This window comes from Saccopteryx leptura, chromosome 12, assembly GCF_036850995.1.
Source record: "Saccopteryx leptura isolate mSacLep1 chromosome 12, mSacLep1_pri_phased_curated, whole genome shotgun sequence".
Classification (NCBI taxonomy): Eukaryota; Metazoa; Chordata; class Mammalia; order Chiroptera; family Emballonuridae; genus Saccopteryx; species Saccopteryx leptura.
This window is the reverse complement of record NC_089514.1, coordinates 39,536,051-39,552,428: the sequence shown is the minus strand read 5'-3', so window position 1 is coordinate 39,552,428 and position 16,378 is coordinate 39,536,051. Positions and strand designations below refer to the sequence as shown.

The 16,378-nt window shown below is 36.9% G+C and overlaps 1 protein-coding gene across 4 annotated transcripts in view; it reads left to right on the top strand.

The window, feature by feature from the left end:
- Positions 1 to 16,378, top strand: part of CDK6 (cyclin dependent kinase 6) — a 249,413-nt gene that overhangs the window by 64,561 nt on the left and 168,474 nt on the right. For all 4 annotated transcript variants that reach the window (XM_066354385.1, XM_066354387.1, XM_066354386.1 and 1 more), the window contains exon 3: positions 6,668 to 6,803. In XM_066354385.1, coding sequence (XP_066210482.1) covers positions 6,668 to 6,803 — 136 coding nt within the window. The remainder of the gene's footprint in view (positions 1 to 6,667; positions 6,804 to 16,378) is intronic.

Below are 16,378 nucleotides of genomic sequence, written 5' to 3'. Positions count from 1 at the left end.
AGTTTGCTCAATTTTAAATATTTACTGTAGGCAAGTCACGTCTTGTAAACTTGCCCAGTTTGGGGGATTCCCATTTAATTTGTAAAACATTTTTTGGTTAATGGATGCAAAGATATTAACTCAATAGGTCCTCATTGCCCCGGGTATGTAGACAGAAGCTAAAACTAGATCAGTAGAAACTTTATAGATGGACTATGGAAGAAAATGAACTGTGAAACATTCTTATAACACTCTCTTTTAAGGCTGCAAGGAATAAAATAATTTAGTAAAGGTATACAAAGAATACAAAGTAAAAGATGTTGACTTTGTATTTCTTTGTCAGGTTATGGTCGACTTAAGTGTCACAGTAAGTAACAAAAAGGGTTTCCCTGCTTTATTTAGAGTTGCTGCTGATACGGCGTTCCTGTGTACTGACTGTACTTCTAGTTCCTAGTTTCAAGCAACAGCTAGCAGGAGAGGGATTGTTTAATTGAAGGTTTCAGAACATATGTCCAAGCATTGTCCTCTACCTTTACACTGATTAAATTCTGTACCTTGGTATTATTTTCAAGTACTTCTTCTTGCCTCCTCTCTTCCTACCTTTCCTGTTCTAGGTTCCATATTCCTGTTGGCGAAAGTTTGTCTGTCTTCTTCCTTTCTTTACTTTTTCTCCATAAAAATGTGTCTGTGGTCAGACCAGAGACCTCAAATAGGAATCCTGGGAAGAAGCCTCATGGCTCCTTGGGAAATATTAATAAGTAAGTATTCATATTAATTATGAATTGAATATTAGTTATCTGTTAATTAGAAATATCAATTACTTTCATCCAGTGTACATACTCGAGAACCATTTAGGATGAATAGTCTTCCTGCAAGTCAAAAATCTGGGTTAGTTACCTTGAGGAAGTGACCATTGCTTGTGTGCTTAAGCTTAATTCAGTTTTCCTAAATAGTATGTAAGATGTATTTGAATTCATATATTGATGTTTCTTAGTCATTTAATTTCAAAATACTGATGCCTTAGGACTATCTTTTGTTGTAAGGTATTTTAAGGTATTGTTCCCCCGCTGAGAAAGAAGGAAGGGGCCGGAGCCACAAAGTATGGAATAGTAAAGGCTTTATTGAGTACTGTGCTGCCCTGACGATGTTCTCTGGTCCTGGGCGTCAGGGATCGGAGAAATCGCAAGGGGTGACCTGCGTGAGAGATACTTAAAGGGTCCCCAGGGTGGTCGAGCTAATATGATGTGGTGAAATCTCACTGGCTGGCAGACTATCGCTCTTTTCCGAAGGGCTCTTGGGAAGTTTCTCTTGGCGCGCTTGGTTGTGGGCGGTCCTAGCCAAAGTTCCCGGGTCTTAGTGCCCCATGTGACCTTTCCCCATTATCCACTGACCTTACAGGTATAGAAACCCAATTCAAACCGGGCAAGCACAAGTGACATTACTGGCTCACATACAGATAAATGCAGGGGTAGGTCGGGCGTAAGCGGGTCTGGGTGCATAAACAGTGTCATCCGGAATCTGGGCTTCTCTGCTCCGACTCTGCACTGGTGGTTGCGTTCACCACGGTAGGCTCACTAAAGTGATGACGAAGATGGCCAGCAGCAGCTGCAGGCTCGTACGCTGCAAGTTTGGTGATCCCAGAATAAAGACAGCTCTACTCTCCAAGAAGTTTTAGTAAAATTCCTGGGACCGATTCTCATGGGCCTATCCATCCCCGAATCAGTCACTGTCACCCTGTTTTCCCAGGATAGGTTTGCATGCCATCCTGCACCCAGCCCCCCTGGCCCGTGTTGCCTGAATATAGGGGCTAGAGTGGTTCCTCAACAAAAAATGAGAATACGGTTTCCAGAAGAGGAAATAGACGTAGAAAGGCGACACCACAGTCATACACCATAATAGGATGTAGAGTGAATTTACTCTGATGTGATACATGGTTTCATATTAACTGCTTATAGAATTTATTTGGAAGCAATACATGCCCATGTATCAAGTACTTTTAGTTTTACATTATCAGTCTCTTCCCACCAATAGATAGTAAAGCTCTCAAAAACAGTACCCATCTTTGAATCTGCTGGAATCCCTAAAACCAGCCACACTGCCTGCACATGGTAGGTAGATAAATTGCACACATGGTCGGTTTATGAGTGCTGCTGAAATGGCTCTGTCCTTCTGGTAGCTTGCTCATTATTGCTGGTGGCAAATACTTCTGGAATTACACCATCCAGTGTTGGTTGAGAAAAAACGTCCGCCCAGTCCATATTGAATGAACAAAATAAAACCCTGGCCAGTATCCAGCGGTGCAGGGCTAGCTAGTGGAATGTGTGAACATAAATTTGGTACATGCAATCTATAGCCACAGAATGTGCTTCATGGATTATAAAGGAAGAGATTAGAGATTTAAAAAAATTCTTCCCCATTCCAAAGGCAGGATGTAGTTCAAATATAATTTTGTTTAACGCCCTTAGTCAGCTGTGCCAGATAGCTTACTGTTTGATGTCCAAACATTGAAGAGTATGGGGGGAAAAGTGACTGGAAAAAAATTCTCATAGACCTTCCTGTGACAGGTCAGAGTTTAATCACAGCAAATAATGCAGATTTCCCTTTTATTATAACCACAATAGAAAGGCAGGGCTTGGTGTTTCCAAAGCATGTTGTTTGGGAGACCATTGTAAATTATAATCTTTGGCAATCCCAAACCTATTGGATGTAATCCCATCCATTAGGTGAAGACAACTTGCCCATGCAGTAGACCCAGAATAGCAAGTTAAATTGAGAACATGAACAGGAAGCAGTCATTAGGAATTACAATGGGTAGGATGCAGAGTTAATTCACGGAGATATTTTATTAGAAGATAATTACATCATTGGGACAGCTGGGTAGCTGAGCTGTGCTGAACCACAGTACTTGCTCTCTGCCCTGCAGCTGGAGATCAGGACAAGAGAGACAGCGAGAGAATTACTTACTAGAATAGCAAGGGGCTTGACTGATTTACTTGTGAAATGGCATTAACCTATCTGCCTCTTTGGGATTGTGTTTTTACAGCTAAACTGGATTCATAGCCTCAATAAGTGCTGAGAACCCCTTTTCACTTCTACTTTTTGAGCATTTTCTTGGGTCACATTAAGCTAAGCTGGAATGGATAAATATTGAATGGTAGTTTTCCTTTAAAAGTAATCTGAGATAATGTTCATATTCAACGCAATGTGATTATATTTCTCTTATGGAACTGCAGTCATGCAGTCATTGAAATGGTATTTTTGTCAGTTTACTGAATAGCAAAAAAAAAAGTTTAAAAAGTCTTGAGATGTTGGTCAACACAAGGAGTCACACAGTTGGAGTTCTTTTCCAGTGTTTATATTCAAATGTTGAGACCTGTCTGGCTCTTTTGTTTTGTGAGTGTAAGGGTTCTAGGCAGCCTGGCCACATTCCTCATTGATTTATATAAATATATCACAGATTGTTAACCTCTTGCCAAATATCAGGGATTTCGGTTCTTGTTTAGCTCAGTTGCTTTATGTGAGATTTGCATCTGTCTTCTCTTTCTTTCCCACCAAAGCGACTGTTATTTGATTTGGGGTAATTCCAGAGGGAGTCACTGTAGATGAAAAAGCATCATTTATATACTGCTCACAAAAATTAGGGGATATTTCAAAATGAATATGAAGCGATAAACTATCTCCTCTAATTATTGTGAACAGTATATTATGTCCTAAAATTCTTAAGATTAATATTTATAACTGTTGATTCAAAATGCATTTTCTCCCCATTATGACTACTAGAACTTAATTTTTACTCTGATAATGTTTGCTAAACAATTAAATGAAACTAAATTTCTTATTTTAGTGTGGACCATGATTTCCCAGAATGCCTTCTGTGGTGCACTGCGTCTGTAGGGTGTTGGTATTCAGCATTAAAACCAAAAAGGGGACTATCATTCAGGGCTTTCTGGGACTTTTACTTCCCTTGATGTCACTTGTGAATTTTGGAAGAAAATGTAATATACTCCATTTCCCAAATGAAATTCATAATGGCACCTTAATAAAAAGGATTATTTCCCTGAATCAGCATGAGCCATTTCTACCTCACACCTTTATTTTGTAGCCTAGAAGATATTTATATAATATAAAGTTCATATAAGAAAGCCCTGCTTGGATCACTGTGACATGACTCTTTAAAATTTCCACTTTTTAAAAATTACTAGTTAGAATTAGGACCTTTTGCTAGTTACAAAATAGTCATGGGAATATAAAGTACAGCATGGGGAATAGAATCGATAATATTGTAATAACTGTGTGGTACCAGGTGGATACTTGAAATATATTGGGGGGAACAGTTTGTGAAGTACAGGTTTGTCTGACCACTATGCTGTACACCTGAAACTAATACAGCATAATAGTGACTGTAAACTGTAATAGACTAATAAAAATTTAAAAAGAAATAAAACAAAATTAGGGCCTTTTTTCAAAAATGGTGAATCTTAATATTTTGAAGAAAGTGATATAACTTAGAGGAAAGTAACTTGGGTGGGGTAGATGTTCTTTGTGTCATACAAAGAGTGTCTGAGAATGGTTTCATGGGATGAAGCAACTTGGTGTCCTGCCGCGGCTCTTAGGTAACTTCAGACGGTTGGAAAGGTGACTGGTTCAGCAGTGTTCCATGATCACTTCATTGTCCCCTTGTGTCCCAGGCAAACTTGAGAACTGGAGTTACTAAAATCATCACTGACCCAAGGCAGTGATAAACACTGTTTCTCTTTGAGGAAATGTGTTAATTATAACGGAAAACATGTTTGAAATATCACTTAAGAGGCACCGTTGCAGTGGCATCGTTCCCATGTTTGTGCTTGATTTGAGTACATACCATTTTTGGTTCATTGCCATTTTATTTTACTACAAAAATAGAAGCAACAGATAGGAAGAAGCATGGTGATTGTGGAACTCGTTTTTCTTCAGAAGCAAGCAAAAAGTGAAGCTGTCAAAGCGTGTGGGTTTAATGGGAAGAAGATGGTTCACAGGAGCCTGTGAATAAATGGTAGTTACCTCTAATTACCAAATTTAAAGAGTTGTTTTGATAAACATCCCAGGTGTCAGGTCCATGCAAACAGCAACCATATTTTTCATAGTATGACACTCAGATGACTTGTACTATCTTTAATAAATTTACTAATTAGTTTTTACTTTAGCAGAATAATATTCCAGAGTAAGTCACGTTAGTGACATTGGAAGACCTTAGAATTCAGGGGGGAAAATAACTTTGGAACTGTAGGTGATTAAAAGTTTAGCAATTGAAATATTTGGTAGTAGATAAATGTGAGGAAGAAGTGCAGGTGATCTGAATTGATTTTAGCTGAGTTGTAGAACTTACCGCAAACTTCCTATAATGAACAACTAGTTGGAATCTGGCTGTGAATTGGGTGCGGTTGTTGGTGGTATTGTTCACCCCACTAGATTTAACTTAATTATAGTGTTCTTTAGTTTCTTTTCAAGTTCAGTTTAGATTAACAGAGAAGTACCAAATGTTGTGGGGCCTGTATAGCCTAGAAATGCATAGGGTGGTGTGGTGAACCAGCTAGGCATTAAAAATTTAACAGGGATAATATACAAAGTGGATAATTGAGAGGCAGTCCTGCATTTTAGTAATTGGGTTATGTGCACAAATATAATTAGTGTCTTTGAAGAGTATTATTAAATTTTAATAATGAAAGGAAATAATATGAGAAACATTTTATTAACCTTTTCTTGGTGTTTCTATTACATTCTTATCAAGAAATTTACCTACTGCTTGTTTATGGGAGGTTTATTTAATTCTGGAAACATCTGGTGAACATCTAATGTACCAGATAGTGTGCTATGTAGGGTTAAAATTAAAGGAAAATCTGTCCTTTGACTTGAAAATCGTTTTGCTACTGAAAATTTTGTTTTTGAAACTTAAATTTTGAATTGGTTATAGGATTTAATGAAAGAAATTGAATGTGCCCATCCAAACTTGATTACAAAGTTTGTTAGTCTTTATTATTTAACGGTGACATAGTTTACGAATGCAGTTTCTTTTCCCTTCCCGAAAAAAAAAGTTTGAATTTCAGTTTTGATTAGCATGGTATTTGGAATTTTAAAACTAAGAATTTATGCCCTTCTAGGGAAATTATTTGATTCACCAGGATGAGAAGGCTCTCTCAGAAATAAACCAAATTTCTCCATACTCCGTCATGCTTATCTTCATAGGCATGATTGTTAACACTTTAAAGTCCAGCAAAACCTTTATTGCGGACTCCAGCATCTCCAAAGAATGTTCAATCACTCTTTTTAATAATTCTTGAATCATGAGCTAAGAAGAACCATATTTTTCCTAGGCTGCAGTTTTTGAAACTGTCTACATCACTAAGTTCTACCTGACATCTTAAATAAGGAAACACTCCAAAGCAGATACTCTTAAGCTCCAGCCATGTTCCTGTCTCTTTGCTACTGTGCCTTTTGTCACCATTTAGCCAAGTGCTCCTCTCCTGAACTTGCATAGCACTATTCAAGTGTCACGTCTCATAGAGTATCCTTAAGTATTATCCCAAGGAATGGTCAACCCTGGCCTTTTATTTTATTCCTATTTGATCAAATTAAGGGATATGTATAAGACATACAGGTTACATCTTTGCTTATTGCCACCTACTTAATATCTCTTTCTTTTTTATTCTAGGTTATTTGATGTGTGCACTGTGTCACGAACAGACCGAGAAACTAAACTAACACTAGTGTTTGAACATGTTGATCAAGACTTGACCACTTATTTGGATAAAGTTCCAGAGCCTGGAGTCCCCACTGAAACCATAAAGGTACCAAGAATCATCTTTCTGCCTGTCATACTATTTAAAAAAATTTCTTTTTCATTGATTTGAGGGAGAAAGAGAAGCATCAGCTTCTTGTTCCACTTAGTTGTTCCATTTCGTTGTGTACTCATCGATTGCTTCTTGTTTGTGCCCCATCGGGGGATGGAACTCGTGACCTCGGCACGCCGGGACAATGTTTTGTGCACTGAGCCCCCAGCCAGGGCCAACAGTCACGCTATTATAGTCTATTAAGCAATGGCATTCTTTCCTTATGAAAATTGCCAGAATTAGAGCTTTTGGAACTGAGTATACAGATAAATATATCTAATATAGCTAAGTGGGATGTTTACAGAATGGGACATTATTTTAGTTCATTAATTTTAGGGCTCAGTGGAAAAATCCTTTAGTTCCAGTACATTTATCGAAAAATATCTCTGTGTATCTGGCTCTAACCTTGGAAAGTATAGTGTTGTAAATATAGCTCAGTCTTTTTCTGATGGTTCATGGACTCCGAGAGAAGTAATTTGAAAAGTCATTTGTGAGCACATTGAATATCACACTTGTAAACCTGGGCATATACATACCCATGCTGTATAAATCTAAAATACTGATGTTAGGCCCTTCTCTCATTAATAAAACATTTATTAAAAGGTAAGTGCCAGGTACTATCCCAAACTTGGGATTCCAAGATGACTTGAGACTTTTTAGAGGTCAGCAAGCTAAATGCAGTGTACTGACTAGACATGCTTTCTTTTAGTCTAATGGAAAAAGCTGCTTATGAAATTTTGTTGGTTTGTCCTCGTCCCACTTAATTGAACTTCCCAGTGGATCTTTTAGATCTGTGCACAGCATGTGCAGATCTTCCTGGAGACCCTTTTGTGCTTTGTGAATTAGGTGACTTAATTAAACAGACCCCTTACCTTGTGAGTCACTGTTTAGAAATTAATTATGTCATTTTTATAGGAATAAATAGATGAAAATAGTTTATCTTCTAAACAGAGTAAGAAATGTCTTTTAATGATAGTTGGTGGTATTCCCAGATACTGACATTTAGAACTTGATTTATTCCTTTGGTTTTAGACGATTACAGAATTTATTTCCTCCCATCTGACTTTCATAAGAGAATGTGGTACTCAGTAATGGTCTCATTTCTTTCTGAGCAGTTGCAAGGACAGAAAGTCCCTTTAAATGTAGGTATTCCTAATCACCTGTTCTTGGTCTTCTTCTGTCTCTGTACCCGACTTCCCTCTCAAATTTTATACCAGATGCTTTTGTTCTCTACTTTTTCAGTTTGTCCAAAACTCCATGTTCAGCACGCAGAGCAGAGTGTAGCCTCTTCTCACATGTTCTGTTTTCTAGCCACACTGGACTGACCTCTAAGAGTGGCTCATAAGTTCCTACCTCTGTTGTCCTCCTCCTCGTTTCTTTGCTCCCTCCACCAATAATCACTGTGTAAAATTTTCAAGGCCCATCCAGATACCATTTGGTCAACTGGTATAGCTGGTTGTGATCTCATTTGTCTTGCAGCTCTTGTTCTACATATCTCTCCCTTTTTACCATATTTTCTACTTGAATTGTTATTATTTATGTCCATATCTTTCTTATTTATTCATTCATCTTTGTCTTCTAAGGATTGGTATAAAAGGATTTATACCAGTCATTTTCAACCCTTTTTTATCTGATGGCGCACATTAACTAATTACTAAAACTTTGTAATTAGTTTTTGGCACACCAAAAAATACATTTTTTGCAGATCTGACCAAAAAAAAACCAAAAACAGTGTGATTTTGATTCATTCACACCAGATGGCTATTCTGTTGGCTGTTGTCGTGTTTTTGACAGTCTAAGGCAGTGTTTCCCAACCTTTTTTGTGCCATGCCCCACCTTAACCTTTCTAAAATTTTTATGTCCCCCCCTATGTAACATACATAATTTTTAACATTAAAAAATTGATTTGTTCACTTAATAAACATAAATGATAGGTTCTAGGAAGAAATCACTATGAAACTGTTAACAAAACACAGTAAGTAAAATTTCAAAACATATAATGAAAAATTTAAATTCCAAATAATTTTAATACAGATTTTTCTATATTAATTTATTATTTTAATTTAGTGTGATCCTTGCGCTTGAGGCTTGCTGCACAGAGATTTTATATTAAGTTCCAATTTGGTTAGCTTTAGTCTCAAGTCTCCACGTTGTGTTATATCCAGCCGATTTCTTTTTTTTACCAGTAAATCATTTACAGCACTAAATCCACATTCAGCTAAAAATGAAGATGGAAACGGTAGCAATAGTTTTCTTGCACATTTGGTTGAATTTGGGTATTTGATTTCTGTTTCCTCACAAAGCCATGCCATGCCATCGCTCCTTTGATATTAAATAAAGCTTTAACTGACTCATCATTTTGCAATTCTGCGAGTTCTTCTTGATATACTGTATATTTGATATATCAGACAAATCCACTAACATTGGCTGCATCATCCATGTTGGGAAATCAATTTGTTTTAAATCAGAAAATCTTTCTTTTAAATCAGCCGATAGAATATTCAAATGATTGACAATAACAAGTAAAGCGGTATCAGTTACTTCACATTTTTGGAGCCAATGAAACTGTTTAAAGTTTTTGTTGTTAATATGTTTCTGACATAACTCAATATTGGTAATGAAACCAAATATCTTTGCTTTTGCATCGACAAGAGTTTTATTTGTTCCTTGAAGTTGCTTATTTAATATATTTAGTTTTTCAAAGATATCAGCTAAATAACTCACAAATGCTTTCAGGTTTGTCGCTTAAAAAATCACTAAGAGTATCAAACAGTTCCATAAATCTTTTCAAACAGTTTCCTTTAGATAGCCATCTTACTTCAGTATGAAGTAAAAGTCTCACATGGTCTTCATTTTGTTCTTCACAAAATAGCTTGAAAAGACGCTCACATTTGGCACTAGCTTTAATAGCATTAACACACTTTATTACTGTATGTAATACTTCATTCAGAACAGGCGAGATGTTTTTAGCTACCAAGTTTTCCCTATGAATAACACAATGCACAAGAATCATTTCTGAATTCGCATCTTTCATCAATTTTAAGCAGCCATTTTTCTTGCCCATCATATTGGGAGCACCATTTGCAGCACAAGATGTTCTATTTTTCATTGGTATATCATTGACATCTAAGTAGTTTTTTAGCTTATTATATATATCTTTGGAGGTAGTGGTGCTTTCTAATCTTTTACAGAACAACATTTCTTCAGCAAAATGTTCTTTATCAGTATATCTTACGTAAGTTATCAATACTGCCTCACTGTCTCTCAAAGTTGATTCATCCATTTGCAAGGAGAATTTTCTTGTTTTCAGCTTTTCAATAAGTTGTTTTTCAATATCCTCACTCATTTTGTCTATTCTTCTGCTAACAGAATTGTTACTGAGTGGCATAGCTTTTACATCTTTGTCATCTTTTTCAAGAACCGTTTTAAGAAATGCTGATATTGACGGTTTTATTAAATTCTCTCCTATAGTGTGATTTTCTCCAGTTTTAGCAATGAATAAAGAAATTTGATAACTAGCCTCAAGAACACGATTATTAGTTGAAGTATGAGCAGTAAATAGAGACTTTAATGTTCTTTTTTCAAAATTTTTCTTTAAAGTTTTAAAGTAACTCAAATCTGAATTAATATGAGCACTATGTTTTGCCTCCAAATGCGCCTCAAGACGACCTCGTTTCATTGATTCGTTGGTCAAGCATTGCTGGCATTAAAGACAAAAAGGAATCCGCTCATCGTGAACAGCGGGTATGAACCCAAATTTTAAATATTCCTCCGAATATTGACGAGTTTTTTTCTTGCTTGCACCACTCATTTTACTATGGGCTATAATAAAAATAAGATCAATTAAAAACTAATATTAAAATATGTGTTAAAATATATTCAATGTGACATAGAGTAAACGTATACTAAAAATTCATATTTATTTAAATGTATATAACACATTTACTACACTACCACCGCAAATCAAAAGATATCTATATTTTTTCCACTTGACAAAATTTTCTGGAAAGTTATGCTTCTAAAATTAAAATTGTTGTGCATGCACTATTATAGCCCCAATAATATTTATAAAATATTATTGCTTTCTTTCTAGCCCCAATGCAAGAAGTACTTAATAAAGAGTTTAATATTGATAAAAATAAAATCAAATACTTACCAATTGTATCTATACAATATATATATGTATATTTATTAAATCAACGAGCTTTTACAACAGTTTTGACTGACACTTATTTCAAATTAACACCAACTGAATGATGTGAAACACTACAGAAGTTGCGATGGGCCAATTAGGTGAGAATAACTGCGTTGTTTAGCGAGTTTTTAAAACGTCCGGGGTTCCCCGCGGCAGACGGCACGCTCCGTGGTGAACCCAGGACGAAGTTTACTTGACGACGATATTTTGGTCTCATCAAACAAAATTATACTTAATAATTATTTACCGCAATTATTTAAGAATTGCATTTTTTGTTAAATTTGGCACCGATATCTAGCATTGCATTTAAATGACCCGGGGCGAAAGAGTTAAAGTCATGTCGAGTCCATTTTCAAATTGCCCCCCTTAACTATTGAATTGCCCCCCTGTGGGGCGTGGGCCCCATGTTGGGAAACACCGGTCTAAGGGGAAAAAAAGATCAGTGCCCCTGCCTGCATAGTCAGGTATTGCATGCGTTAACAGTTCCTGCAACCCACCAGTGTCCCTGCTGTGGCACACTGCTTGAAAATCACTGATTTATACACATTGGTACCCAATACCGAAGACACATTGCCAGTCAACAGCGTAAGCATAGACTGACAAAGTAATCATCAGCTTCTCTTGATATACTGCCAAGTTCAGAATTTTTGTTTCAGGGAGATCACATTTTTTCAGGCAACAAGAGAAAGTAACCATATATTTCTGCCCTACATCGCCACTGACAGATCTCTTGAGCTTCACATTAAATTCTCCTGGATGTTAGAGGCTTCTGAGTTTCTGAATTGTTTGCAAAAGTATCTGTAGTTCAAATGATTGATAAGCTGGAGTAGAGGTAAATGAAGGCTTCATCTGGCAGGAATAGAAATGTGTAGTGTGGGGGGTGGAATTTTTGAGAGAGGGAGAGTTAAGCAGGAAAATGAAGAATAGCCAGAAAGGTGCTCACCAAGGGCGGGGAGGGGAGGCCAAGCGAGGGTTGATTGGGGTGGGGGAGAAGTGGGGTGCTTGTCACCAGAAGCTTTTGACAAGGTGACTTGTCACAGTATTTCTGAGTTTTTCATCAGTCTCCAGGGAGAGGGGACATCACTTCATTCTGTGCTGAACAGGAGATTTTCCCAGAGGCTGTTAAATTTCTTCGGCCATCAGGGCAGCACCCCCACTGATCCTCTAGGGGTGGTTTTAGCCGGTAGGCGTAGAGGTGGGGAGAGCGGCCGTGGTCATCCAAGGTTTGTGGTTAATGATGTATTGATGTCTTCAAAATAAAATAAAACTGTGGTCAACTGAAATATTTCTGGCAGTTAATTTATATCTTAATGGCTAACTGAACATTTTTTGTTAACTTACAAGCTAATCACAATATCCATTTTGTTTTCATTCTTAATTTTTAAAAATTTTCTAAAGCCCTTGAGCTGGAGCTCAGTTGGTTAGAGTACCATCTTGACATGCCAAGGCTGTGGGTTCCATCCCCAGTCAGGGCACATACAAGAATCAACCAATTAATGCATAAATAAATGGGAAAACAAATCGATGTTTCTCTCTCTCTCTCTCTCCCTCTTCCTCTCCTTCCTTCCTTTCTCTCTAAAAATTAATTTTAAAATTTCTTAAATACATTAAAAAATCTTTCTAAATTATGCTACTATACTTTTCTTCTGTATTAAATATATAGGATTTTTTGTAAATGGAGCATTTGTGATCCTATAAGGTCATTATTGAAAATAATGAATAATCATTTTAATGCACTAGAGTACCATTAAAGTGGATAGTTTTAAGCTGAATATATAATTGATACAATTTTTTTTTCATTTTTTTCTTTTTTCTTCAAATCTATTTTTAATAAACACTTGTATCTTTTGTTTCTATAATTGACTTTTTTTTTCAACAATTGGAATGCAAGATAAACATCTGCTAAGTAGGAAGTTCTGGCTAATTGAGATGCTGGTTAACTGAATTTTTCAAGTACATAACCAGAGAACAGAAATATTTCATGGTGTAGGCTCATTTGTGAGACATCTCAAGACCTATATCAAGAGAATATTGTTATTATGAGAAACCTATTGGGAACATAGATTAGATTCTTTATATAGAAGGCTTTGTTGTAATGAGTATTTTTCTGACTATACTTGTACAAATATTAATTGAATATTTACAAGAAGAGTTCTTTGCTAGGCACTTTGGGGACACAAAACATAGTCATTAACCTACACCCAGGACCTCAGAGAATAAGTAAGGGAAGAGATAAAGTGCACACAGAAGCATGTGGTGCACATTCTGTATGGTTATTTAAATGCTTTAGGACAGTGGTCCCCAACCCCAGGGTTGCGGACCGGTACAGAGCCGTGGGCCATTTGGTACCTGTCCACAGAGAAAGAATAAATAACTTACATTATTTCCGTTTTATTTATATTTAAGTCTGAACGATGTTTTATTTTTAAAAAATGACCAGATTCCCTCTGTTACATCCGTCTAAGATTCACTCTTGATGCTTGTCTTGGTCACATGATACATTTATCCATCCCACCCTAAAGGCCGGTCCGTGAAAATATTTTCTGACATTAAACCGGTCCGTGGCCCAAAAAAGGTTGGGGACCACTGCTTTAGGATGTATTTTCAAGTTAAAAAATAAACATTTATCAATACGTACATCTAAAGCTGATTCTTTTCATTATGGTACCAAACTACTTTCTAAAGTATTCTTCAAAGTCATAGATCTTGTTTTTGACACTGTCTGGCATATATCAGGACCCATTATGTTGCAAAATAACTATAAAAGTGCAGAATATTTTAACATGAAATAGATATAAAACAAAATCTAGAAAAGACCTTGTATCAGATCATTTAGGCTAAGGGAATTTTCCTCAACCACCTGTCTCCTACCGTGTTTTCTGTGGCACTGTTGACCTATTAGCCTACTGAAATTCAGGATTTTCTATTGCATGTTCAGGACATAAATTGTATTAGGTGAGCAGTAGTTGAAAAAAGCTTGATGCTCTCTGACTAGATATATGGGTAAAATCTAAGTGTTCAATACCATTTTCATCAACCTGTTTGTTAAAAAGGAACCTGTGATGGGCTTATTTTCCCAGTTTCCATATATCATATAACAATTTTTCAAGTTTATTTAGATACCTTTTGGTTTTCCCTGACCCAGTAGCTCAGTTGATTAGAGCACTGTCCCCTGCTCCTGACAAGGTTGCAAGTTCGATCCCAGTCAGGGCATATGCAGGAATCAACCAATGAATGTATAAATACGTGATACAACAAATTGATGTTTCCCTCTCTCTGTCTCTCTCTCTCTCTCTCTCTCAAATCAATAAAATAGCTTCAAAAAAATAAATGCCTTTGGGGTTTTTTTTAAAGCAGAAATCATGCTAAGTATTTGTGAAGGTTGGTAGTGTAGTAGGGTGAATCCGTTGGGGAAATCTTTTTAAGGGTATAGTCCTTTTCTTTCTTTTTATTTATTTTTTGACAGAGACAGAGAGAGGGACAGATAGGGACAGACCAACAGGATGGGAGAGAGATGAGAAGCATCAATTCTTTGTTGTGGCTCCTTAGTTGTTCATTGATTGCTTTCTCATATGTGCCTTGACCTGGGGGCTGCAGCAGAGAGAGTGACCCCTTGCTCAAGCCAGTGACCTTTGGGCTCAAGGCAGCGATCATGGGGTCATTTCTACAGTCCCATGCTCAAGCTGGTGAGCCTGCACTCAAACCCGTGACCTCGGGATTTCGAACTTGGGTCCTCTGTGTCCCAGTCCAATGTTCTATCCACTGCGCTGCCGCATGGTCAGGCTAAGGGTATATAGTCTTGAACTGAAAATGTCATTGAGAGGTTTAAGAGAATAAAATAAAATCGTAGGTGGATCTCGCCAACATTTAAAAATACACCTTATTCTAAAAAACAAAAAAAAATGGGCCCTGGTCTGTTAGCTCAGTCAATTAAGAGCATCGTCTGGAAACAACAATCTTGCAGGTTCAATCCCCAGTCAGGGTGTGCCCGCATGTGTGCGCGCACACACACGCACGCATGCACACACGCACAGGGAGCAACCAATGAGTGCTTCCCTTACCCCTCCCCCCTCTCTCTCCCTCTCTCTGTCTCTCTAAAAGTCAATTAAAAAAAAAAACAACCCTGGCCTGATACCTCAGTTGGTTGAAGCGTATTCCCAGAGCCCAGAGGTTGCTAGTTCAATTCCCTGGCAGGGACCATACATACAGGAGCAGCTTGAGGCTCCTGTCTCTCTCTTTCTCCCTGCCACTCTCAAAAAAGAAAAGAAGAAAAAGGAAATGAACTAATATATTCATCTTATTCATACTTCATCTTGGGGCTTTCATTACATTCTTTACTCCCTTTTCTTGATGTCCCAAGGTATGTCCATTCTTGTTGATGGTTACATTTGCATACAGAAGCTTCATGCTTGGTGTACTGTAAAGTCAAGAAATAGCAAATTTTGCGTTATAGGCTTATCACTGCCATACCTTGTTTTCCTCTTCCTAATTCAGAAGTTATTATTTGATCTACTTAATTATGGAGGAATTCATTGCTATCCTGAATTTTTATTTGACCATTTGAGATTTGATATTACTTTCTTGGACTTCCATATTTAATTAAACTTATGAGGCAAAAATTAACACCTTATCTTTTTCTTTTAAGGTTTATGATAAATTTTCAGCAGTTTTACTTATATAGCGCCTTCCATAACTTGATGAGCAAAAAGGGGGCTTTCAGATTATTTTTTTCTCTTTCATTCCTTTATCTGCCACCCTATGAGAAAGGATCAGAAAGAACTATAAAGAAATTTCTTCACTTGTTCCTTAATCATTTGTAACTGCCACCAGAAAAAGAACTGCTACATGGCAGGATATATATAAGGAGAGACTCCTATGTAAAGTCATAATCTTTGTACGCTTTCAAAATGTGATGCCCTATTTTACTGAACTGTCATCTGGTACTTAGGCCTCCCTTTATGTAGTAATTATCTTTCCTAGTCTATGACCTGGCTCATTGGCTATCTTATAAACTCTTTGAGAACCTAATATTCTTTGGACATTCTGTGAAGGTAACATGTTTAATGAAATTGGCAATGTAATTTCACAGGTAGGAATTTAAAGACCCTGAAAGGTCTCACAAATAACAGCTAACTGCCCAAAATAGAGAACCATTCTTTTAGCTCAAGACCATATGGCCTCTTTGGATGACTCAGTCTTGGAATAGAAATTATATTTCACTTATGCATCTCTGACAAATGAATTCTGTAGGCCTTGAGAAGGCCAAAAGTCTCAGGTTTGCGTGTCTGTGTGCGTCATTTTCTCTGTGAATTACATTTCATTTTATCTTCAGTTGAAT